Source organism: Saccopteryx leptura, chromosome 4 (assembly GCF_036850995.1).
Source record: "Saccopteryx leptura isolate mSacLep1 chromosome 4, mSacLep1_pri_phased_curated, whole genome shotgun sequence".
In the NCBI taxonomy this organism is placed as follows: domain Eukaryota; kingdom Metazoa; phylum Chordata; class Mammalia; order Chiroptera; family Emballonuridae; genus Saccopteryx; species Saccopteryx leptura.
In genome coordinates this window covers 110388546-110415302 of record NC_089506.1, presented here as the reverse complement: position 1 = coordinate 110415302, position 26757 = coordinate 110388546, and the positions used below count along the sequence as shown (strand labels likewise).

Sequence of the window (26757 nt, the reverse complement as noted above, 5' to 3'; positions counted from 1 at the left end):
GCACACAGGAGAAGCGCCCATTTGCTTCTCCACCCCTCCGCCGCGCCTTCCTCTCTGTCTCTCTCTTCCCCTCCCGCAGCCAAGGCTCCATTGGAGCAAAGATGGCCCGGGCGCTGGGGATGGCTCCTTTGCCTCTGCCCCAGGCGCTAGAGTGGCTCTGATCGCAACATGGCGACTCCCAGGATGGGCAGAGCATCGCCCCCTGGTGGGCAGAGCAGCGCCCCTGGTGGGCGTGCCGGGTGGGTACCGGTCGGGCGCATGCGGGAGTCTGTCTGACTGTCTCTCCCTGTTTCCAGCTTCAGAAAAATGCAAAAAATAAATAAATAAAATATGAGAGAAAATTCTGAGATTATTAATAGGTAATGCTAGGTCATGCTTACTGTTAGAAAATAACATTGTAAAAACGACTGTAAGTGTTCTAAGGTGTGACCTCTAATGAAAACCAGCGTAAGTACTGTGTCAAGATGATCTCTATTAGAGAAGATTTCTAGTGGGGCGGGGTCATACTGGGAAACTGCACACGGAATCCCCCCAGAGCTCCCTTGCCCTGCTCTCAGGTTTTTAAAAAACTTCATGTGACTACACTATGGCTTAAGTTGTATTTTTGTAATAAATCTAGCTCTTTTTTCTTTAATTAAAGGAAACACAAATGTTTTGACAGGAAATATAAGCTACTACCACTGGCCTCCTGTTATGTGATCATGCCCTATTTTTGGAAATGTCTTTTGTATGAGTCACTGTGTAACTTGAGGTAAACATCTTAACCTCTCTGTGCTCATCTAAAAAGAAGTGAGGTTGCCTGACCAGTGGTGATGCAGTGCATAAAACTTCAACCTGAAATGCTGAGGTCATGGGTTTGAAACCCCAGGCTTGCCTGGTCAAGGCACGTACAAGAAGCAACGGGTTGATGCTTTCCACTCTTCCCCTCTTCTCTCTCTCCTCTTTAACATCAATTAAAAAATCTTAGAAAAAAGAAAGCAGTGAGATTAAGTAATTCTAATTTCCCTCTAAAATCATAAAAATCCATTTACCATATAAGAAATAATGAGCATAGAGCGTCGGCCTAGCGTGCGGAGGACCCGGGTTCGATTCCCGGCCAGGGCACATAGGAGAAGCGCCCATTTGCTTCTCCACCCCTCCGCCGCGCTTTCCTCTCTGTCTCTCTCTTCCCCTCCCGCAGCCAAGGCTCCATTGGAGCAAAGATGGCCCGGGCGCTGGGGATGGCTCTGTGGCCTCTGCCTCAGGCGCTAGAGTGGCTCTGGTCACAATATGGCGACGCCCAGGATGGGCAGAGCATCCCCCCTGGTGGGCAGAGCATCGCCCCCTGGTGGGCGTGCCGGGTGGATCCCGGTCGGGCGCATGCGGGAGTCTGTCTGACTGTCTCTCCCTGTTTCCAGCTTCAGAAAAATGAAAAAAAAGAAAAAAAAAAAAAAGAAAAAAAAAAAAAAAAAAAGAAATAATGAGCAGACTTTGTTTGAAGATACTTAACTGATGTTGGAGTAATGTCAACTTGGATTTCTTAGCAATCAAAAACCTCAATGCCTACAGTTCAGTGTGTTCATTTAAACTCCAGGCTTTTCCAAGCAACTGCTACTATGATCAATTTATTATCTCAGGACTTACTAAACATCTCTTTCCAGTATAAAACTCTGCTTCCCACCTTTCCACTACCCACAAACACATGCCCAACCCCACTGTTTTCCATAAGAAAGGCAGAAATTGCAGCAACAGAAGGAATCTTGAGCAAGCCATGGGTTCTCAAATGTCCCATAGAAACCAGAGATGTGCCTGACCTGTGGTGGCACAGTGCATAAAGCAATGACCTGGAATGCTGAGGTTGCCGGTTCAAAACCATGGGCTTGCTCAGTCAAGGCACATATGGGAGTTGATGCTTCCTGCTACTCCCCCCTTCTCTCTCTCCCTCTCTCCCCTCTCTAAAATGAATAAATGAAAGAATAAATAAAATCTTAAAAAAAAACACAAAAAAAACCGGAGATGTTAGGAGACATCTCCAGAGCTACAAATGGATGAAAGATCAGAGCAGACAGATGAATTTACGTCTCCACTACCTACCTCAGAGACCAAAACGCTATCCATAAAAATAATGAAGGAATTTTCCTCAGAAGCTGCTCAGCAAGTCCTGTGTCTCTAATCAGTCCTTGAATTCAAACTCTCCACACAACCAAACATTTCCATACAAAGAGAACAAAAGAGTGTGTGCCTAGTCAAGGCCAGCAAAGACACCTTGCAATGAATTATTTGAGCCAGGCTCTGTGGGCTTTGGTGGTAAAAGCAGGTTTCTGAATCAGTGACACTGAGTTTTCATACATGAAAGCAAGAACAGGAAGACACAATGTTCACACACTGCATGATGGGAGAGGACAGCGCTGAAAAAACCAAACAAGAAAGAATAGATCATTTCAACTCCAGCAAGTCAGAACGCACAGAGAACCACTAAGGAAACTCCTAAACCTTTGGCAAATGTCCTATGTAACATTCTCTAACTTACAGTGTTCTATCCGAAAGTGTGTCTGTCTTCAAAGTGTCTGTTAATTATAACACATGGTGCTCATAATGCATCTCTTACCCAATATTTACCACACCTTATCCTTCCAGCGTGGTTTGACAGCACCAGAACCATGATGCCAATGTTAGTATGGTTTTCACGAGTAAAATGAGGGTTAATCAAGACAAGAGAACTCTGCTGACCCTCTTCCTGGCTGTGGGTCCACTGTGAGGAAACTTGCAGACGGACACTGCCCCCATTTGCTTCACACCCTACTTTTGGAACATTCTCTGCTTCACTTTCAGCTGTGCACAGCCTGCCATGACTTTAATGGGAACATTGGTACAAGCTGAACCCAAGAACGCCAAAGAAAGAAATCATGGCCTTTTTGCCATGCCAGGCTTACAGTCCAGATGAGGACATAATGGTGAGCACAGCTACGGTGTGCTGGGGAAAGGGTGTGGACTTCCATCAGACAAACCTGGTTCTCATCTCAGCTCCCCCACTTTGTAGCTTCATAGCCTTGAGTAAGTAATTCCAAACCTCAAACTCGTCTGTAAACTAGATACACTACCTTCCTTGCTGGGTTACTATCAAGACAATATGACATGACATGTCAGGCACCCAGCAGAGTGCCTGGTGTATAGCAGGTGCTCAGTGAAAGTCAGTGCTTTCTCTCTTCCCATTACAGGAAGCACACACAAGTACAGACTTACAAAGCAACATGTACAAACAGCTAGAGCTATGGGAACAACAGCACAAAAGTAACTCAAAATGGCCAAGAAGGTCATTAAGTTCTAGATCATTCCCATCAGAAATGACTCAGGAGGAGCTAGCTCCACAGAGCTAAGAATATTATGCAAGTTCTCTGGCCTCTCTTGTGGGTTCAAGAAAAGGACGTCGATGTAGTGCTTCTTAGTGGCTTCTTCAGGGAAGAAGGAACAACAGCTTTTCAATATTCCCCTTACAGTCTCAAATGGCTGCCCATGCCAATCACTGAGTGGCAATGCTTTTTATTTTAAAGCTCTTAGATAACTGTGATACATTTAAGAAGGTAAGAAGATATTTTTTCCCAACTCCAATTTCTCTCAAAAATAAGAAAGGATATCTCCTTTCTTGTAGATGGCTATAGTGTTCTTGCGTTTGTGTTCATTTTTAAGTAAATGGTGGCTCTGGAATACTCCTCTCATCCTGGGAAGAAAACAGAGTTTACAACTTAATTTAGGATACTCTGAGTCTAATGTGAAAATTTAAGAATACTTCTGCCATAATACTTAATGCTGGGCTTATAGCTGAGAGCACATAGGTGGCTTATGATACTCTGAATGCTTGGGGAGCTCCCATTTTCTTTTTTTAACCAGTTGCTTGGTATGTAGCACAAAACAGAAGCAAGCACATTAATTCTAGATTTACTTTAAGCTCTCCTGGGAATTTTTGCCCAATTGATAGCTAAAAATCATCTGACATGACTATGTATAGTGACATTACTATTTTAAGCAAAAAAGATTAAAGATATATAAGAACGGATGGAAACTCGTCTTTTTTTAGTCTGTGACCTTAAGCAAGGGCAGTGACCCTTTGTGGTTAAATAATGGCAACTTACTGGATTTTTACCAACCTCAAAAATAAATGCTTTTTACAAAGGCCACTCTCGTTTACACACAGGAGAGCAGAAAGAACACAGGCCCCCCCATCCAGCAGGGTGACCACCACCGCCACATGTGGCTACCAAGCATAAGAAATGTGACCGGTCCACTCTGTGATATGTTCTAAGTGTAAATACACACTGAACTTCAAAGGCTTAGTACAAAAAAGAATATAAACTACCTCATTAACTTTATACTGTATACATGTTGACATAATATCTTAATATCTTGGCTACCTTGGGTTAAAACACATCATTAAAATTAATTTTGTTAGCTTACATATTTTTGAAATGTAGCTACCAGTACATTTACAACGACACTTGCTGCTTGCATTATCTGTCCACTGGACAGGGCTGAGTGAGGATGTTTCAACTGAAGTTACAAGTTAGCCCCATCAGGTTGGTGTTCTACATGTCGCTCACCATCTTTCTGCTTTGGTTTCATGATTTATATCAAGATGTTGAGACGCTGGATTGGACCTTGCCTTTTAAAACCTCTATGGCTCTAACATTCTAGGACTCAAGGGTTCACTAGTTACTGCTGGTGGAGAAAAGACACAGGACTGGTTGATGACGCGCGGTAACTAAGAGGCAGGGCAGCCTGCCACAGCTCTAGACAAAGTGCTAACGAAAAGCTCAGGATGTCTCTCACAGGCACCCAGCAGCGCCTGTGTCTCAAGGCCAGAGACGGGGACGTTCTACTTCTTCTGCCAGCCGGCAGCTAACGAGGGCATCTGAGAAAAGCCCTGCCTGCTGTGGTGTGGGGTGCCTCCCGGGCACACCTGTGCCTCCTATTAACAGACGAGCTCGGCAGTTCTGGTGGCATGGATGACGCATGGCACACTGTGGGCATAAGCCTGGGTACAGTGGGAGAGAAACACATTCCCAGAAGTGGGAAAAAACAAAACAGAACTTGTAATTCATATTGTGTTTATCTAAGTCCTAAAAGAAGCATTTAAAAAAAAAACATTTAACTATCAGTTCATCAAAGCATGATTCTGCATTTGCTTTCTAGACCCAGTTAAAACAGCACGTTCTGCAATAATCTGGACTGGAAGATCGAGTCCCCCCAACGCAGCCCAGTATTTGGGAATGTATACTGAGCCACCATCATGGCCCACTTTCCACCACTGACAGCAGCATGCAGCAATCACTTCTGGGTGTCTAGCATGTGCCTGGCACTGGGACACAACAGCAAGTAAGATACAGTTCTTGCCCTTAAGCAGTTTCCAAGGTGTGGGGGCAGCTGGTGTGGAGAATACCAAGAAGATGGCAAATGTGACTCTGAAAATCTGATGGTAAGGATCGGGTGCTCGCCCTGGAAGCACTTACCTTAGGTTAGGAGGGTCTGGGAGGATCTGGGAAGGCTTTTGGAGGAAGTGAGCTCTAACTTAGCTGAGAACTGACCAAAAGAAGAGGAGGAGGAAGAAACAGTCCATGCAGAAAGAGTGATGTGCTCAAAAGGCCAGAAGTGAAAATGAACATGGTGCATCCCCAAAGGCTAGAATTCAGAGTGTGAAGGGACTAGGGGCAAGAGCTGTACCTGTAGAGGGAAGCAAAGACAGACCATGGGCCTTCAGTGTCGAGAAGGAACTGATGGTGGCCTAGCAGCGGCTGCCCCCGTCGGCCTACCTCAGGACTGAAATGTTTCCTACCGCCCAGCACGCCAGGTGGTCCCATCCCGTCTAGTCTTTGCACAAGCCATCCCTTCACTCTTGAAGGCCTTCCTGTCTCTGCCTTCTTTTTCACATCTAAGAAATCCTACATAGACTGACATAAGAGACCTCTCAAAGGTCTCTTCCATTACAACCTTTCTCAGCACCAAGACTAAATCAATCATTTTCTACCTTGTGAACATACTTCTTTTAATAAAGACATTAGGGGGAAGGGACCCAAATAAACCACCATCTTCTTTAAGACCTGCCCCCTCCCTCCTTGGCAGCAGCTAAGCAGCCAGGTCAGGCAATGTGACCATGTGCACCTTGGTACTTGTTGTAGTAATATAAGGTTATAGTAATTAAATATATAGAAATATAAAAATATGGAAGATATATAAAAGTAATTAAAGTGATATTAAAAATAATTATTAAAATTAAATAAAGTTATGCCATTTGGATAGGAATTAATATAGTGGCTTGGTGCCATAACTCTGTAACGTGATAAACAGACTGGGACTTTCAAGCAGGGCCCAGTTAGTGTGTGTGTGAAGTTATACCTAGATAAGAAGTGGTTGACCTGTGGTGGCGCAGTGGATAAAGCGTCAACCTGGAAACGCTGAGGTTGCCGGTTCAAAACCCTGGGCTTGCCTGATCAAGATACATATGGGAGTTGATGCTTCCTGCTCCTTCCCCCTTCCCTCCCTCTCTCTCTTACTCTCTCTCTCTCTCTCTCTCTCTCTCTCTCTCTCCCCTGTCTATAATGAATAAATAAGAAGTGGTTTGGTGTTATTTACATTAACTTTGTTATGTAATGTAATGTAATGTAATTAACTTTGTAAGTTAATGTACTAAGCTGAGGGGCCCCCCTGCAGCGGTAGTCGCCCAGACTCCAACGTTGATGCGGACTGTCTCCATGCCACTCTGAGCTCTGAGACAGCCGAGAGGAGCACGCTGACGGGGACCCTTTAAGCTGTACCCAGGCACTCCAAAAGGATTTCTGAGTAATAAATTGCCTGTGTGATTATTGCAACTAATTTGTGTGTCGGTCGTGTCTTTCCTCCGGTGGCAGTTAACAGTAGCATCCTCATAGCCGCCTCAAGAGTAGTCTCGAAGAGGCTGCCAGCCCTGCTGATAAGCAGGAGTGTCCCACTGCTCGGGGAAGTTGAATCAGGGACGCCTGATCGACGTAGAGCTTGGGCTCTCCTGAGACTGTATTGCTGACTGAGTCAGTAGAGGATTATCTGACTCAGATCGTGCCTCTCTGGCTTGGAAACCAGGGCTGGGACCTGCCAGTAGGTCCCAGATAAGCACTTAAAACGTGGGATTTGTCAGCAAGGCAACTTCTCCATTGTACAAAGAAGCAAAGAAAGCTCATAAAAATAAACCGCGGCCATAGCTCTTGGCGACTCTCCAGTGTTTTGTTCCAGTCATTTCATGATCCCTGATCAAGCATGTGATACTCAGTGATTGGAAGAGCCCTGCATCTCTGTAACCAATCTCAACTCTTGGTGTGAGCTGGCTGGAATGGGTTTCAGCTACTGCTATCACACAGGTCCTGAAAAAGACACTCTTTCTACAGCTCTAATGCCTTGCCGCACCAGTTACTCATTTCTATACTAAAGTCAAAGTAGATACACATGTGACATGGGTGCTGTCACTCTCACTCTCAGAGCCAATGGTTGCAGCAGACATGACTAAGTGATCACAGCACACTATCTGGGCCTCATAAGCCACAGTAGCAGTATTCCCGTAGCCAACTGGAGTTGCTGCACAAGAGAAAAGTTATTGGCCATCAATGTTTTAGCCGGGCATCCACTTGAAGAAAGGTACTGCATCCTTTTCATGATGGAATCACAATATGTGAAATAATGTTTGCTTAGAGAATAAATTATGACTATTATGTTTAACCTGATTGATCATTCTTGCCTCTATATTTGGCCATTTTTAGCTCAATGGAAGTCTACAAAGGCTTCGTTCTTTCCCATTCTAAGAAGCAAGGTAAGTAATGGAATCAGTAGGGAGGGATTCATCTCCCTACTATAGGAGGGAGTGCATCTCAGCCCCAGGCCCGTACTTACAACCCATCTGTAACTTGTTCTTCTTTTCAATCTCTAGGGATATGGTCACATTTTAAAGTAACATTAATTTGGGGCATGGTTAGTCAACTCCTTACAAAACCAGGGCACTGTGTTCTTTCTGTCTTGTGACTTATATACATCCAAACAGTGGGGCCTACTAATTTATTTGTATTTTTCCAGTTTATCCATAATTTATTACAAAAGTATTTTCACTGTGGGGAAAAGAAAAGATCTAACTGTACAAAAAGATCTTACTGTACAATAACCTGTTAACTTCAGGAGCTGTAAATCCTGTGAAGTTAAGGAAGTGTCAACTGCAAGAAACACATAACTTTTGGGAACTGTCTGCTACAGCAAAGCCGAGATTGTTCCTGTCCCTACATGATGTCTTTATCCACAACACAGGCTCCTCCTTGTTCAACTGTAGCAGAAAATCTTTCTGACAACCTCACAGACTATGATTAGTAAACAAACAAAAAAAGAGCACCTTAAAAGCTGGTACATACCAACTCCATCAACTGCTTGAGCTGACCAATCTCTTCTGGCAGTGATCCAAGTTTGTTGTTACTGGCAATTAAGACTTTGAGAGGCAGACCACACAGGCAGGCAGGCAGGGCTGACAGCTGATTTCGACTGCAAAGGCAACACAACAAGAACAGGTGTAAACACACAGGCCACTCCCTGCCATCTGTGAACATATTTAATAGGCAAAGAGAAAGGCGTGAGTTGAGCAGGCATTTTGAAAATATCAAAATCCAACAAGTTTCTGTGTATGTAATAACTCAAATCTCTCATGTGTATAAGGAAAGAAAGTGTAATTTACAAAAGAGAGGCAGAGGCAGTTCTGAGGGAAACAACCCTCCCAGCACAAAGGAACTCCTGCAGAAGCTGAGCCCATGGCTAGCCGGAGGACAGATGGGCGACACGCCCGGCACCACAACAGCAAGAGGAATGCGAGCAGGAGCCTGCGAGAACCAAAGGAACCAGCACACGAAGGCATCGGCTCATCCACTTTAGTAGTGATGCCGAGATCCTTTTCCTGTGACTCAACACCACTGGCTGTTTGACTCACGGTCATTCAAGTATGTTTAGGTGTCTGTGAAAGAGCTAATAAAAAAAAGAAAAACAACAAACCTAAGTCATCTTTGTTGAGTTTTCTAAGATGGGAAAATGCCCAGTAAATGTACTCTATGATTCACCTCCACATAGACGGCAGCCGCTATATCTCCTCCTCTGTCAAGAGGAGCCCCTTCCCTGCTGCCGAGTAGGGAGGATGGTTTTCCGTTTCCCTTTCTTTCCTTCCCATTCTACTGATGAAGCCAACAAACAGGCAGTAACATTTCTAAAACTTCTAAAAGATGTTTTGAAATATGTATGTCGTGGCAGTGCACTTACTTGGAACTTCTGTGTGTAAAGCTTCAGAGACTGTGGGATTTTGTGCGTGTATTTATGGGCACACAGAACTTCTGTGTGTGTAACAGGGTGAGACAGACCGATGGACTGCAAACACAGCCAAATGTTACCAGTGGTCACTCTGGAGTTAGTACATACAATGAGAGGATTTTATTTTCTTGATGACACTTTGCTGAATTTTCCAAAATTCCTATAAAGTATTTTTATAATTAGAAAATAAATATTATAATAAAAAGACAAACTTTTATCTGGGTACTGGTTACATGGGTGCTTCTATTTGTGGAAATTCATTGAGATGTACATTTATAATCTGTACATTTTCTGTATGTGTTATATTTCTTTTTCTATTTTAATTTTACTTAGACAATTAATATTAATGGGGTGACATTGACCAATTAGAGTACATAGATTCAGGGAAAACATCTCCAGATCATTTTGACATTTGATTATGCTGTATACTCATCACCCAAAGTCAAATTGTCTTCCGTCCCCTTTTATTTGGTTGTCTTTATGCCCCTCCCCTCCCCACACCCTCTCCCTCTCTTCCCTTCCCTTCCTCCTGGTAACCACTGCACTCTTATCTATGTCCATGAGTCTCAATTTTGTGTCCCACCTATGTATGGAATCATACAGTTCTCAATTTTTTCTGATTTACTTATTTCACTCAGTATAATGTTATCAAGGTCCATCCATGTTGTCGTAAATGATCCTATGTCATCATTTCTTATGGCTGAGTAGTATTCCATAGTGTATATGTGCCACATCTTCTTTATCCAGTCTTCTATTGAAGGGCTTTAAGGTTGTTTCCATGTCTCGGCCACCATGAACAATGCTGCAATGAACATGGGGCTGTATGCGTCTTTACGTATTAATGTTTCTGAGTTTGGGGGGTATATTCCCAGTAGAGGGATTGCTGGGTCATATGGTTGTTCTAGTGTTAATTTTTTGAGGAACCACCATACTTTCCTCCATAATGGTTGTACTACTTTATATTCCCACCAACAGTGGATGAGGGTTCCTTTTTCTCCACAGCCTGTCCAACACTTGCTATTTATTACCTGTCTTGTTGATAATAGCTAATCTAACAGGTGTGATGTGGTATCTCATTGTGGTTTTGATTTGCATTTCTCTACTAGCTAATGAAGATGAGCATCTTTTCATATATTTGTTGGCCATTTGTATTTCTTCCTGAGAAAAGTGTCTGTTCATGTCCTCTTCTCATTTTTTTATTGGATTGTTTGCTTGTTTGTTGTTGAGTTTTATGAGTTCTTTGTATATTTTGGATATTAGGCCCTTATCTGAGCTGTTATTTGAAAATATCATCTCCCACTTAGTTGGTTATCTGTTTGTTTTGTTGTCCGTTTCTTGCTGTGCAAAAGTTTCTTAGTCTGATGTAGTCCCATTCATTTATCTTTGCCTTCACTTCCCTTGCCTTTGGAGTCAAATTCATAAAATATTCCTTATGGCCAAGGTCCATGAGTTTAGTACTTATGTTTTCCATGAGTTTAGTACTTATGTTTTCTTCTATGTAATTAATTATTTCAAATCTTTTTAGGTCTTTGATCCATTTTGAATTAATTTTGGTACAAGGGGACAAATTGTAGTCGAGTTTCATTCTTTGCATGTGGCTTTCCAGTTTTCCCAGCACCATTTATTAAAAAGGCTTTCTTTTCTCCATTGTGTGTTGTTGGCCCTTTTATCAAAAATTACTTGACCATATATATGTGGTTTTATTTCTGAGCCCTCTATTCTGTTCCATTGGTCTGAGTGTCTCTTTTTCTGTCAATACCATGCTGTTTTGATTATCGTGGCTCTATAATATAATTTGAAGTCAGGTATTGTAATGCCACCAGCTTCATTCTTTTTCCTTAGGATTGCTCTGGCTATTCAGGGTTTTTTATAGTTCTGTATAAACCTGATGATTTTTTGTTCCATTTCTTAAAAAAATGACATTGGGATTTCAATGGGAATTGCATTAAATTTGTATATTGCTTTGGGTAATATGATCATTTGAACTATATTTATTCTTCTTATCCAAGAACAAGCAATATTTTTCCATTTCATTGCATCTTTTTCCATTTCCCTTAAGAATACTTAGTTTTCATTATATAGGTCCTTTACATTCTTTGTTATGTTTATTCCTAGGCATTTCATTTTTTTTGTTGCAACCATGAAAGGGATTATTTTTTTGAGTTAATTTTCTGAAGTTTCATTGTTGGCATATACAAAGGCAATAGACTTCTGTATATTAATTTTGTATCCTGTGACCTTACTGTATTGGTTTATTGTTTCTAATAGTCTTTTTATGGAGTCTTTGGGGTTTTTGATGTACAGGATCATGTCATCTGCAAAAAGTGAAACCTTTTCTTCTTCTTTCCCAATCTAAATACTTTTTATTTCTCTTTTCTGATTGCTATGGCTAGAACTTCCAGCACTACATTGAATAAGAGTGGAGAGAGTGGGCAACCTTGCCTTGTTCCTAATTTTAGAGGAAAAGTTTTCAGTTTTTTGCCATTTAATATGATGTTAGCTAATGGTTTGTTATAAATGGCCTTTATTATGTTGAGATATTTTCTTTCTATACCCATTTTGTTGAGTGTTTTTCTTTATGACACTACTGAATCTTTCAAAATTCCTATAAAGTGTTTTTATAATTAGAAAATAAATATTATTATAAATAGACAAACTTTTATGTGGGTACTGGTTACATGGGTGCTTTTATTTGTTGAAATTCATTGAGATGTACATTTACAATCTGTACACTTTTCTGTATGTGTTATATTTCAATTAAAGATTTTGTTCCCCCATTCCCTCATAATGTATGAGAGGATGGGAATCTGGTTAGCCAACGGGCATCTCTAGCTAAAGGCCTCATAAAAAAACAGGTGCTGTGGCCTTGGCCAGAGTGGCTCAGTGAATAAAGTGTTGTCCCAGTACACCAAGGTTTCAGGTTCAATCCCTGATCAGGGCACACAGGATAAGCAATCAACTAAATCCAACAATTAAGTGGACAAGTTGATGCTTTCTCTCTCTCTCTCTCTCTCTCTCTCTCTCTCTCTCTCCTTCCCTCCCTCCGTCCCCTCACCTCAAATCAATGGAAAAATTAAAACAAACAAAACAGGTGCTGCACTCTTGAAAGAAACTTTCTAATATGGGTGCTCTTCTGTAACCATCCTGATATCTCTCCTGGTACCCAACTCCCAGGTAATGATGAAGTTTTAGCAAGAAAAGATACAGGCATGTCTCCTCTTCATTGCCCAGCTCCAAAAATACAGCTATTTTTATAAAAAAGCATAAGGAGGAGAGAACTTTCTCTGTGAGGGCCCAGCAGAGGCAGGGGAGATAGAGAGCCCTACAGAGGTGGGATGGGGGAGCTGGCTCCTCTCTCCCTCCTGGTTAGGGTGACAGGTGAGAATAAGGGTGCTGGGCTCGTGCTGGCACTCTCTCCTGATCTCTCGGAGTAGTAGCAGGAGAAGCTAGTGCTACCAGCCCGTGTGTCTGTCCTCTACCCCTCCTGCCACCCTGTCTTGCCCCGTGAGGCTCTTCTGGATGGAGGAGGAAGTGCCCTGCTGGCAGAGCTTTCTTCAAAGACACTACCTCCTGAAAAGAGAAGGCGGTTCATCAAAAGGTGGCACATAAATAATTTGGGATGTAACTTGTGGTTTTAAAATATTTACTAATATGTAATTTCATAAGGTGAGGATTGGTAAATTGAAATATTAAGGCAACTTCACATTACTTGAGCCATACTAAACTTCCTTTTGAAGAGAGAATACTGAGAACAACAAATAAGTATGTTCAGAAATTTCCATATTCCTGTTTTCCACAGAATTAACAATTACAGTAGAGAGCTCTCCTATGTTTCTTATCTTAGAAACTCAGATTTAAACTCTTCCCAGTCTCACTACCTCAGTGGTGCAGACATCTAATCAGACTTGCCGATGTTGAACTGGGAGAGCCGTTCATCGTGCCGTTTAAGCGATGCGATGAAAGCTCTGCTCCCACAAAAGCATAAATATTTGAGACTGCATGGGATTATTCTTACTGGAATTCTTCCAGGGTGGACACTAATTTAAAATAAAACAAAACTAAGCATGTAAAAGCATGTATGCTTCTTTGATAAGGGAGAATGATATGTATGCTAAAAGCTGCCGATGAAATAGCTATTTATTTGTGCCCCGCACATTGCTGTATTTAATCACCAGCAGGTAAATGAGGTGCCAAGGCTGCAGTCATAATGCACATGCCACAGGTCTGGGTCACATTTCTTCTACCTCACCCATCTGTTCCCTCTGCCTCTCCCTCTTCCTCACACATTTTATCGCAGGATGTTCCTGTATTACTTGACATTTCCCCAACAGGAAACAAGCAAATGCCCGTGTACAGAGAATCCCATTAGCTCACCAGCAAGTACTCACAAAGGAGAGGAGAAACTGTGTTTCCTTTAATCCTCTACCCACATCAGCCGCCTGAGCTTTTGAAACCACTCATCTGGTAGCAATTTTTCTTGAATAAGTGCCGCAGGCTGCAATCCACTATCCTAAACACCCCCCCACCCCCGCCACTGGTCTCCTGTGGGCGTGTGTGCTATAAACGGGCTCTTCAGAAAGAATGTTTAAAAATAAGGCCATATACTGTCTGTTAAGGTAATAGCCAACAGTTATCTTCAAATCTAGCCTGTGAGCCACATCTGAAAGCAAAACTAAAAACAAAAATACATTAACTCATTCATTACAAAAGAGCAAATTAATGGGGGGCGGGGGGGCCACTCACTTAGCAGTACAAATCACAGATTAGATGGTGGCACCTGAGACTTCTTGCCATTACAGAGCAGAGCCTGCCCAGCATCCCCAGTCTTCCTGCCCAGTCTTCGTAGAGGGTGGCACAGGGAGCAATAAGGAGGGGCAGGAAGGCAGTGGGCTTTCACCAGTCCATGGTCATTGCTAACGCTTGTCTTCCATCTTTCTCAGTTGAATGATTCTCTATCAGAGTTGTCTGTTTCCTCATTCCAGATAGAACAAGACAGCTCAACGTAGTATGAACATTTTCTTTTTTTTAGGCATGCGCCCTGACCAAGATCCACCCAGCAACCTGTCTGGGGCCGATGCTCAAATCAACCAAACTATTTTTAGCACCTTAGGCTGACACTTGGACCAACTAAGCTATCGTCAGTGCCCAGGGCAATGCTTGAATCAATCAAGCTACTGACTGCGAGAGGGAAAGAAAGAGAGAAGGAGGAGAAGGAAGGAGAAGGAGGGGTAGAGAAGCAGATGGTGGTATCTCATGTGTGCCCTGTCTAGGAATTGAACCTAGGAGGTCTGCAGGCCAGGTGGACACTTTATCCATTGAGCAAACCTGCTAGGGCCAACATTATATGAACAATTTTGACAGCCTAAATTTGAGGATAAATTTCTCTAGGTTTCAAGTATCACTGTTCCTCATGTAACAATTCTTAAATTAAGGAATTCACAAACCAAGTCATTTGTGTCTAGTTTTAGTCTTAGAGAGTCTTATTATAATGTATTTTGACTATGGCACTTACTAATATCCATGTTTTCAGACTTACTTATATTTGACATAATTTGTTACTGGTTGATCAGGAAGTTCTTTTCTATAAAGTATGTGATGAGAAAGGCATGCTGTATTCTTACATGTGATTTTAATATCAGGGCATCACATGTAGTTTTTGTTCTACTGGAATACAAGGGTGGGTAAAACTAGGTTAATAATAATAATAATTAATAATCATATAATTAATAAAATACAAAAATAAACTATTTTGCATACTCACAACTATAAACATACTTCACTTATCCTTATATATCTTCTTTGGGTATATATGTGGGTTCACTTAATAATGAAACATTCAACAGGAAACAATTTCTAACAAATTCACCTTTACTCACTTGGTTAAAAGATCCCCAACTGTGGAATTAGAAGTCCTGGTTTCAAATCTCATCTCTGCCAAAAATCATCTACATGACTTTAGGTAAAGTCATTTAATCTCTCTAGTTTTGTCATCCATAAAACATAGAGAATAATACCTATTGAATACTTAACATGACACATAAGATTATGGAAGCAAAAGTATTTAGCCCAACACTAAATCCATATATAAAGATTAATCCAAACCCCACCACTAATGTGGCCAACTATTAAGGGGGGTGACCAAAAAGGGCATATGTGTGCTTAGGCTAGGTTTTAGTGATTTCCTTTCCTAACTGCTAAAATTGCAGCCACTTTTAGACTATGAATGCGTATTTCATTTGCTGAAAACATATCAATTAAAAGTAAAGATCACTAGCCTGACCTGTGGTGGCACAGTGGCTAAAGCGTCGACCTGGAATGCTGAGTTCACTGGCTCAAAACCCTGGGCTTGCCTGGTCAAGGCACAAACAACAAGCAACCAATGAACAGCTACAGCAACTACTTCTTGTCCCCTCCCCCTTCCTGTAAAATCAATAAATAAAATCTTAAAAGAAAATAAATTTTTTTAAAAATCATTACTCTAAGGCACACTGAGGAGAAGCAAACTATAAATTTCAGGCCCAACAAACCATGTAAGTATTTCCAATCTGGAGAACCAGGACTACTCCAGGATCACCACCTCCGTTTACTACTTCATCCCCAAGGAGAAACAGAAATAATGAGCAAAATCTTAGTCATCATAAATCTATTAAGAAAATGTCCCAGGGTAAATCTGAAGGGTCACAGAGAAAACAGGCCAGATGTCTTGGTGGGGCACATGCAGCAGCAGCTCCCCCTCTGTGAGTCTCAGCTGGGGAGGAGAAGGGAAAGTACGCAGTACTTCCTGTTGTTACTGTGTGTTTAATAGCAGGGTCTGTGCATGGCAAGGAACCGACAGTAAACGGCAATTAGTGCTGTAGCCAAGTAAGTTTCCTTTTTCACAGGATACTTTATCTAATTGTACTCTTACCTTCTTTTCACATATCCTATTTGTCTTTCATTAAAGGAAGAATAACTTTTGTCTGTTTTTCATATGACACTTGACTGTTAATACTCTTCTGCACACACAGCAGTGAACCATAACCATAGAGAACTATTTCCTTTTCTCGCTTGGTCCACCCAGGCAAAATGTCTCAACCTTGTTTCCCCCTAATGACTATTTCTCCTTAGTCGCCAGCCCTCACCTTTCATTCCCATCACCATAACATCTCTGAGACAATTACCAACAATGAGAACACTGTTTTAACTTGCCTGGCCATATTTTGGTCAATTTTAATTTCATAAATATAAAACCTATAAATAGAATTTCAATGCTATTCAGTATTTTACATGACTTATTAATCTCAAATGAGATTATTTATATGGGCCCTGGCCGGTTGGCTCAGCGGTAGAGCGTTGGCCTGACGTGTGGGGGACCCGGGTTCAATTCCCGGCCAGGGCACATAGGAGAAGCGTCCATTTGCTTCTCCACCCTCCCTCCTTCTTCTCTGTCTCTCTCTTCCCCTCCCGCAGCCAAGGCTCCATTGGAGCAAAGATGGCCCGGGCACTGGGGATGGCTCCTTGGCCTCTGCCACAGGCACTAGAGTGGCTCTGGTTGCGGCAGAGCGACACCCCGGAGGGGCAGAGCATCACCCCCTGGTGGGCAGAGCATCGCCCCTGGTGGGTGTGCCGGGTGAATCCCGGTCGGGCACATGTGGGAGTCTGTCTGTCTCTCCCCGTTTCCAGCTTCAGAAAAAAAAAAAAAAAAGAGATTATGTATATGTATATAATCTGGGAGTCTACATTCAAATCTAACTTTGATAGTTCTGCCACCTATAACTTTTTTCATATGACACTTGACTGTTAATACTCTTGAGTACTACAACGTGAGTACGACAATCATTTGGAAACTTAAAATGTTTCAGAACTAGAAACACAGAATCATAATTTCAACTGAATCTTGAACCACTATACCAATCCATTCCACACAGATATAAAGGCTATGCTTTGAGAAGGCAAAGGGTCAACTTTAGAAAAGAAAATGAAAAGAAAAGTAAGAATCAAAAAACTAATTTTCTAAAGCAGTTCTGAATTCAGGCGAACTCTGTACTGGCCATTTCACTGTGCCTTTTCTCTGTGCATACCGGCACCATATTTGGCTACTGCAATTGAACTGGTTTCCCACAGTAACAGCCTATCAGTCTCCTCTTGAGTATAAATAAACCCTTTCTCAAAATTTTCCACTTCTACACCCCAACGGGCAGCAGCAACCACCACTACCAAAGTCGGTGGTTATTCTTTTTCCTTCTCAGTTATTATTTTTTCCTTTTTTCTAAGAACTTTTCAAATTTAAAAAGACAATGCTCTAAAAACTATTACTCTCAATTTCCCCCATACTATTTATTATGTCTTCCTTCATTCTAAAATGAAGTTACATGTTCAAAGAGAACTCATATCCAATACCAGCAAGAATACATATTATTCTGCCAAATCCTTTCTGAAGCAACAATGTAGACTTGGGGTTGTCAGTATTAAGACTAGAGGTCTGAGCTCTACGTCCTGAAAAATACCAGTGTGCAAAATATAGTTGTGGGCACATGGAAAAACCATCACTAAATGACTAGGAGAGATGCATGCACAGCCACTGAAGATAATTCCCTCACTTTTTGGAGCCATGTTTCACAAAGAATAGACTCTAGCTTAATGTTAACCTGGAAGCTACTCCTACCTTACTTGCCTTTTCCTCCAAGCTACTCCACCAAAGCTATGAAATTTTATTTTTCGCTTTCACATTTTTTTTCCCACACACACAAAAAAGAGAAAGGGATACTGATACATAAATGAGAACAAGCACTCACATTATTTTTACCCAGGAACACTGAGTTAATGAAAAAAAAAATGGGATAAAAATTAAGATGCCCAAGCATTATTATTAATCATTTAAAGACATGTGCCTCTCTATCTGTGTCTAAGAACAGTTGAATGTGCAATGTAGATTCACATGCACAAATACAGGGTGTCCGTAAAGTCATGGTGCACTTTTGACCAGTCACAGGAAAGCAACAAAAGACGATAGAAATGTGAAATCTGCACCAAATAAAAGAAAAACTCTCCCAGTTTCATACCTATTCAGTGCAGTTCGATGTGGGCTCACGCACAGATTCTTTAGGGCTCCTTAGGTAGCTATCCCGTATAGCCTCTACAGACTCGTCACTGACTGATGGCCTACCAGAATGGGGTTTCTCCACCAAACTGCCGGTTTCCTTCAACTGCTTATCCCACCGAGTAATGTTATTCCTATGTGGTGGCGCTTCGTTATAAATGCGCCAATATTTATGCTGCACTTCGGTCACGGATTCAAATTTAGCAAGCCACAGAACACACTGAACTTTCCTCTGTACCGTCCACATCTCAACTGGCATGGCCGTGGGCTGCTCCGCTGTATACACGGTGTTACATCATCATCTGCGCATGCGCACATGCTGCCACATCATCCTACAGAAACTGGGAGGGTTTTCCTTTTATTTGGTGCAGACTTCACATTTCTATCGTCTTTTGTTGCTTTCCTGTGACCGGTGAAAAGTGCACCATGACTTTACGGACACACTGTATAAGTCTGTATATCCACCTTCTCCACTTATCCTTTCAAGGGAATGAGACTTCACAGAGTTTCTATTCTGTAAGTGGACAGCCATAGATAACCCAGTTCCCCTTAACTGTTCTAGTACTTTTACAAACCAATAGCATATCCTCTTCACTGACAACACTATAAAGTCCACTCACATTACTCAAATACCAGACCTTTGCCACTGCTTTCCTTAACCCAGAGTGTAATTTGTCTGACATGCTACAAAATTTGATTCAACAAATTCAACAAATATTCCTTGGGTGTTATTATGAAAGGCACTGTGCTAGGCAGTTACACAGTTATTATTTTATTTATATTCACAACAATCCTATAACATAAACCTTAAACCTACTTTTTAGACTCAAAAATAGACTTTGTTCGGAGGATTTCAGTAATTTGCTCCATGTTGCCTAGTTAGTAAGTCGCTCTCTGTGAACGTTTGAAACCGGGTGGCTCAGGCCGCAGATGGGTCTGTGATCTTCCCTCAGCACAAGCCAGCCTCTTCTCACTTACTTCTGGAAAGAAAAAGTGAAGGTAAAGAAAGAAACCAAGAGGCAGGCACCACATTCCAAACGGGAGGCAATGGAGCACGAGGTCAGTAGTTCAGTGATTGAATACCTATATACATAAAGGGACAGAGGAAAGGGTCCAAAATCATTTCTGAGACTCCAAATCAGGTTACCAGAGAAAAAGAGGATGAGCATTCCAAGGAACAGGGATCCAAGATATGTGAATCTGAGAAAGAAGAAAAGGGGCTTAGTTTACACATGTTGGCCTCTGTGGGGTCAACAGGCATTGAAAAGAAACTGGAGAATATATCTGGAACACATGAGCAATGAGGCCTGCAAGAGATGTGGGGACCAAAGGGTGAGCCTTGGGGAATTCAGCATTAAGGCACAGGAAGAGAAAGAACACCCAGGCCCTGGCACAGGGAACAAACAGAAGCAGACAGAAAAGTGAGCAGGAAAGCATGTGACCAAAGCCAAAAAGATATTTTTCAGAAAAGTCTGAAAAAAACACTCTCACACCCTCCAAGAAAAGTTCAATCCTGTACAGAGAAAGGAGCTGGGGAGAAAAAAAAATTTTTGAGAAAACGTCACAAAAAATTAACAAATGTTTAATCTCATTACCAGTGAATGACTGAAATATTCTTTGTACTTTTCAGTACTAAAATTTATTTCGTGAAATAAATTATACATTGTAATTGACAAATATTTAAAAGATGCTAAATAAAGAAAAACTGAGCCTGAATGACAGCGCTGTGAAACATACTTTTACACCTAGTATTCCCTGGGCCTTCCTCCTTCCTACTTCTGTTTCATCTTGTCTTTAAATACATTCAGACAGGTCGCCAGTTCAAAACCCTGCGCTTGCCCGGTCAAGGCACATACGAGAATTGATGCTTCCTGCTCCTCCCCTCTTCTCTCTCTCTCTCACTCTCTCTCTCTCTCCTTTCTAAAATGAATGAATGAATGAATATATTCAGTCCAAATAAATAAATAAATAAATAAATAAATAAATAAATAAATAAATTTAGTCATACAGGTTACTGGGCCTCTGAATATGACATCATGAAGGTACATACTTTTTAACCTGATCTCTTTTCAGACATGAGGTCAGTTCTTCTAAGTCAATATTTACAAACTGGTGTTCTAAAAAGCACTATATTCTAAGGCTTGGTAATAGGGAGGCCTCACAAAAAAAAAAAAAAAGAAGAGTTACATGTTGCTTGGAGAGTCACAATATTGATTAGTACAGTACACAAACTTTTTTAAAAAACATACCTATTAACATCCAACAGAATACTTTTCCACAGAATATATTTTGGGGAAAAACATTGTACTGACTCCTTAATTGACCAAATGGCGTCACTGAGGTTATAAATAATTAATACTTTACCTGACCTGTGGTGGCGCAGTAAATAAAGGCTGACCTGGAATGCTGAGGTCGCCAGTTGGAAACTGTGGGCTTGCCTGGTCAAGGCACATGCAAGCAGCAACTCTACGAGTAGGTACTTCCCACTCCTTCCCCACCCCACCCCCCTTTTCTCTCTCTCTAAAATCAGTAAATAAAATCTGTTAAAAAGGGGGTGGGAGGAGAAAGAAGTTTTTCTCCTGTGGAGTCTGGTGGGTAAGTTTTCTCCAGATATATTATTCTCTGTTCATGAACAAATGAATTAATCACCAAGTAGAATGGATCAGTTTTCTTAAATTATTCTCACAAGCCTTTTGGCTATGGTTTGCCAGTTGCCAAAGAGAGTATCAGAAAAACACTGTCTGATTTCATGAGGTTAAAGATAAGTTGAGATTAATAGATAACACAGTCCCATATTGTCCAACTCTAAAAGTGACCAAAACCTCTGATTACAGGGATCTTACCATTCAAAGAGATCATATCATTCCATTGGTAGTAATAGTCCATCTGGTCTAAAAAGTGTCAAGGTGTTCCAGAAAATGACAGGAGATTTAAAAAAATGCCTTACAGAATAAACTGCTCTTGTCACCACCACACTGTTTATCTCCTAAACATTCAATCTCTTCAATCTTTCAAGATAAAGAACCACAGAATATGCATTTATTTTTTACTTAACATCTCTTCCCTAAACAAGTGCTATTTGAAATTCTTGGCTGCATTATTTTATCAGAATTTCTCCTCCCTGAGTTCTCACAGCACAAGCATTCCTTTCAGAAGTAGGACAGTATTTTTAATATCATATTCTGCAACTTTCCAGCCACTGTAGTTCTTTCTATTACTTTTGAAAATGCAGTGATGTATTTAGACCTGGATTGGGAAACTGAGAAAACTCTATGATGTTAAATAAAAAATAAATGCATATTTTCACAAACTCTAATTTAATGGGCCAAGGATTCAAGACTAGGTCTCAATCTGTTTGGAATCAAATAACAAGAAGAACTCATAGAGAGTACTATTTTAAGACTACAAGTATGTGTAAAATTTCACTAATGAGTTAAAATGTTCAGTTCTTGTGCTATACTTTCCATTTGCAGAATCTTTTCCATTTAGGAATCAAATGGCACCACAATTATCTACCTTTAAAGAATTACTGCCCTTTCACTCTCAGTACGATTAAAGGCATTCTTGTGCTTGAAAACCACCCCAAATGTAAAGAAATGAGAACTGTAGCCTGACCAGGCTGTGGCGTAGTGGATAAAGAATCGGACTGGGATCCAGGGCTGAAACCCCGAGGTTGCTGGCTTGAGTGTGAGATCATTCACAGACATGACCCCACGGTCACTGCCTTGAGCAAGGGGTCACTCGCTCTGCAGGAGCCCCCCCACACCGGTCAAGGCATATACAAAAAAGCAATCAATGAACAACGAAGGTGCCGCAAAGAACTGATGCTTCTCATCTCTCTTCCTTCCTGTCTGTCTGTTCCTGTCTGTTCCTCTCTCTGCCACATACACATACAAAGAAATGAGAACTATAAAAGAGCTTAAGGAATGTGAAAAACATTATTAGAGTTCAACCTATAACTAACAGGGAATACCCAAAGAAGACAGATATAATAGAGTAGTAGAAGACAAAGCAATATTAAGAAAAATAATGACTAAAATTTTTCTAGACTTGATAAGAGCCACAAATCATTAGACTCAAGAAGGAACATAAAGTTTATACCAAGGCAAATTAGAATAACATAATATATATCATACATAAAGTGCAAAAGCACCAAAGAAAAAAAGAAGATACGGTAAGAAATAAAAGGGAAAAATATGGAAGATTTTCTACAAACGTAAAACATTTAGACTAGCAAAGAATTTCTCTGTAGCAAAACAGAGGCCAGAAAACAAATACAATAGAAGGAATTGCCAATTTAAAACTTTTTATTAAAGCAGCCTGAAACTTTATACTAATAATTTATAACTTCTTGTAAAAATACGGGGGGTAGGCCCTAGCCGGTTGGCTCAGTGGGTAGAGTGTTGGCCCAGTGTCTGGATGTCCCAGGTTTGATTCTCAGGGCAGGGCAGGGCACACAGGAGAAACACCCATTCGCTTCTCCACCCCTCCCTGTCATTTCTCTCTCTCTCTCTCTCTCTCTCTCTCTCTCTCTCTCTCTCCCTCCCTCCCTCCCTCCTTCCCTCTCTCCCGCAGGCATGACTCTACTGGAGCGAGTTGGCCTGGGCACTGAAGATGGTTCCATGGCTTCTGCCTCAGTCCTAAGAAGAGCTTGGTTGCTAAGCAACGGAGCAATGCCCCAGATTGGCAGAGCATGGCCCCCTAGTGGGCTTCCAGGTGGATCCCAGTTGGGGCACATGCAGGAGTCTGTCTCTCTGTCTCCTTTCCTCTCACTAAAATAAAATAAAAAGAATAAAGGAGTAAAGACATTTCTGAAAAAGACTGTATTTACCACAAACATTACCTCACCAAATGAACTGCTTAAAAATGCATGTTATAAAGGAGAGTAGACCATTAAAAAAAGTGAGATGAAAAAGCAAGAGTGAGCAAAGAGTCTGACAAAAATCTGGGTGACTACTAATAAGCATCAGCTGACTAAACCCAAAGTAAAAAGCAAGATGGAGCTATAATAAAGAATAAAAGTATTATCTAAGCTTGGATAGAAGAGCTTGTAATTTGAGCTTTCTATAATGCTATTACTTTTGAGAGGATAAAAGAGATTTCTTTTACTGTAGAACTTCAGACTGTTTAAGTCAAATATTCATGTTAACAATTTATAGGTAAGCTCTCTACTGAAAGTATAAAAATACAATGACTAAACAAAAAAAGGAGAAAATAAGAAAAAATCAAAATATTCAATAGAAAACAGGAAATGGTGGGAAAAAGGCAAAGAATGTAGATAAACAAAATACAAAGTATGAAGAAAAATATAAATTCATATATATAAGTAATTACAACAAATGCAAATGGCTTAAACTCACCTATCATAAAATAAAAACAATCAGACTGCTTTTTAAAATAATTTGCCTATATTCTATTGAAAGACTGGCCTAAAACTTTAGATTGAAAGACTGAAAACAAAGGGGTAGAAAACAACATATGAGAGCAAAAGTCACCAAAACAAAGCTAAGGTATAAGTATTAATTTCATATAAAATAAACTGTAAGTCAAGAAAATCATTTTAGGGAAAAAGTGAACCAATATACAATGATAAAACCTGAAATTTTCCAGGAAGATACACAACTTTGAATTCAGCCTCAAAATACTTGGCCTGGAACATGGTCTTAAAATAACACATTAAGAGGGAACCCAAGAGGACAGCAGAGTAGGTGGATGTTACACTCACCTCCTCCCAGGATCAACCTGGAATTAAACTAAAATACAGAGCAATTAACCTGAATAACCAACTGAAATCTAGCTGAGCAAAAACCTTATAACCGAGGATTTATAGAAGAAGCCACCTTGAGACTGGCTGGAAGCGTGGAGACACAAAAAGGGCTGGCCCCACTCCCACGGGGGGTGACTGAGTTTCCAGAAGGGTAGCTCAGCTGCAAAGGCACCTGCAAAGGAGCTTGAGGCTCAGTCCCAAGCTGGGCTCCCCAGCCCAGAGCACCAGAGCCAGGAAGAGGCACCCACATAACACCTGGCTGTGAAAGTCAGTGGGAATTCTGTCCACCAGGGAGAGACAGAAGTCTGTTAGAGACACAGGTGCCTTCTTAAAGAGCCGATGCACAAAACTGCATTCATAGCTATACACCCTGGGCTCCAGCAGAGGGAAGGTGGAGCAACTAGTCACTTGAGGAAAGACGGAGGTTTGTGGCTCTTGGGAGAGAGCTGAAGTGACGGCTGCCGGGACCTCTGTGTTGAGTGCATTTCCCACACCTTAGACTCCATCTTTCTTGGTTGGAGTACCTCCCTCCATAAGGCATCAACCTGGGGAACAGCAGTAACTCCACTCTCTGACCTCCTTTTTACCTAGTCCTACAGATCCTGTGCCTTCTGAGGAGTATGGAGGTCCAGTCAGACTGAGGGCAGACTGAGTTGTGTGGCTTGGAGGCAGGGATTTTTCCCACCCTTTTCACGTGAACTGACGGGTGGCACTTACCCCACACAGGAGATCTGCTAGCCACCCTTGGGCTTCCAGCAACCCCATACTACTGACTCCTGCTAGCTACACCCTGAAGAGGTCTGGGCAGAATTCAGAGCAAACTGGGCTGTGTGGCTTTGAGCCATGGGCCACACACCTGACATTCCCCCAAGCCTGACTAAAACCACCGTCGCACAGGATATCCACTAACCCCATCCTCCTGACTCTTGGCAGCCTACCCTGATGAGATCAAACTCCTAACAAATTCCAGGAGTTGTGTGCCTCTGGGACAGGGGCCAACTTTCCCTCACAAGCACAACCAGTGCAGAGCCCTCCCTTCTAATGGCCAAATCTTGGTCTGTTTGGGTCTCATTCAAACAGATAAGATCTGCTGGCCTCACCCTAATAACTGCCTACACCCTACTCCACCACAAAGGTCTGCAGCACCTGGCCAGTAGCAGCTAGACTTGGCATACCATGGAGCTTTCACTGAGTGGCCTCAGACCCAGCACTGGCACCAAGTTTGAACCTGTATCAATTTGGTGAACACCACTCATCCCTACCTTGTGACTCACTGAGAACTTACCTCATGCTGTCCCAATTATGGCCGGAGGTTCTTTCAGAGGCTGAGCCTATCAGGCAGCCAGCAGATTTCGGGGTCCCTGGGGACATTTGCTGATCTTTCCACAAGCCAAATGCTGGTAGAAGCTGGCCGTGGTGCACAGTGTGATGCTTCCCACCCACATGCAGGCTCAGCAGAGGCAGCCACAAACTGTGGATCACTTTGTAGCTCCAAGTAGGCTGCCCAGGGTCAGGCACAGCAGCATCTGACACTGGCTTGCACCAGAATCAATCCCAAGAGGTCCCAGAACAAACACACCCAGTGGCCAGCTTCAGACAACATCACAGCAGAATCCAATTAGCTTCATAAGAAACATATCTAAAAAGAGATCTTGACAGACACAGACCCTGCTATGAGGAATTCCAATTCATATGGTCAAAATCAATACAGCAGATCATGCACTGTGGTCAGCGTTGATCCTCACAGTCAACCAGCCTGAGGGTCCACCCATATATAAACAGTCCAACAGCAATCAAGATTCAATTACAACAGGAGGATCAACAAAACCCACACAAGGGACATTCCTGGAACACCCAGCTCAGGTGATCAAGAAGGCTTTACCGCTGGACCCCACAGGCTTTTACTACATAAGGCTACTCTACCAAGACTGGTAGTCACAGTAGATCGACCTAATACATACAACAACAAAAACCACAAAGAAGCAGCACAAATGGGACAAAGAAATATGCCCCAAATAAAAGAACAGGAGAAATCTAAAAAAAAAAAAAGGCTAAGTGAAATGGAGGCAAGCAATTTAGCAGATATACAGCTCAAAAAAATAAACAAAAAAATGGTTATAAGGATGCTCAAAGAACTTAGTTAAAACTACAACAACATGAAAAAAAAGACTTAGAACCATAAAAATCAGAAATGAAGAATACAATATATAAAATAGAGAATACACTAGAAGGAATAAACAGTAGGCTGAATGGCACAGAGGATTAAGTTAGCGAGTTGAAAGACAAGGTAACAGAAAACACCCAATCAGAGCAGCAAATAGAAAAAATGATTTTTGAAAAAAAGGATAGTTTAAAGGACCTTTGGGATGACATGAACCGTAACAACATCCACATCATAGGGGTACCAGAAGGAGGAGACAGAGAGCAAGGGCTCGAGAACCTAGCTGAAAAAATAATGACTGCCTGGAAGGTAGTTCAGTTGGTTAGAGCATCATCTTGATGTCCTAAGGCTGCAGGTTTGATTCCTGGCCAGGGAACACAGAAGAATCAACCAATGAGCCTGACTGGTGGTGGAGCAATG

General features: G+C 41.6%; 1 protein-coding gene across 4 annotated transcripts in view; it reads right to left on the bottom strand.

Annotated features, from left to right (window-relative positions):
• LRCH1 (leucine rich repeats and calponin homology domain containing 1) overlaps positions 1-26757 on the bottom strand; it is a 216840-nt gene that overhangs the window by 77671 nt on the left and 112412 nt on the right. For all 4 annotated transcript variants that reach the window (XM_066380987.1, XM_066380990.1, XM_066380988.1 and 1 more), the window contains exon 3: positions 8394-8520. In XM_066380987.1, coding sequence (XP_066237084.1) covers positions 8394-8520 — 127 coding nt within the window. The remainder of the gene's footprint in view (positions 1-8393; positions 8521-26757) is intronic.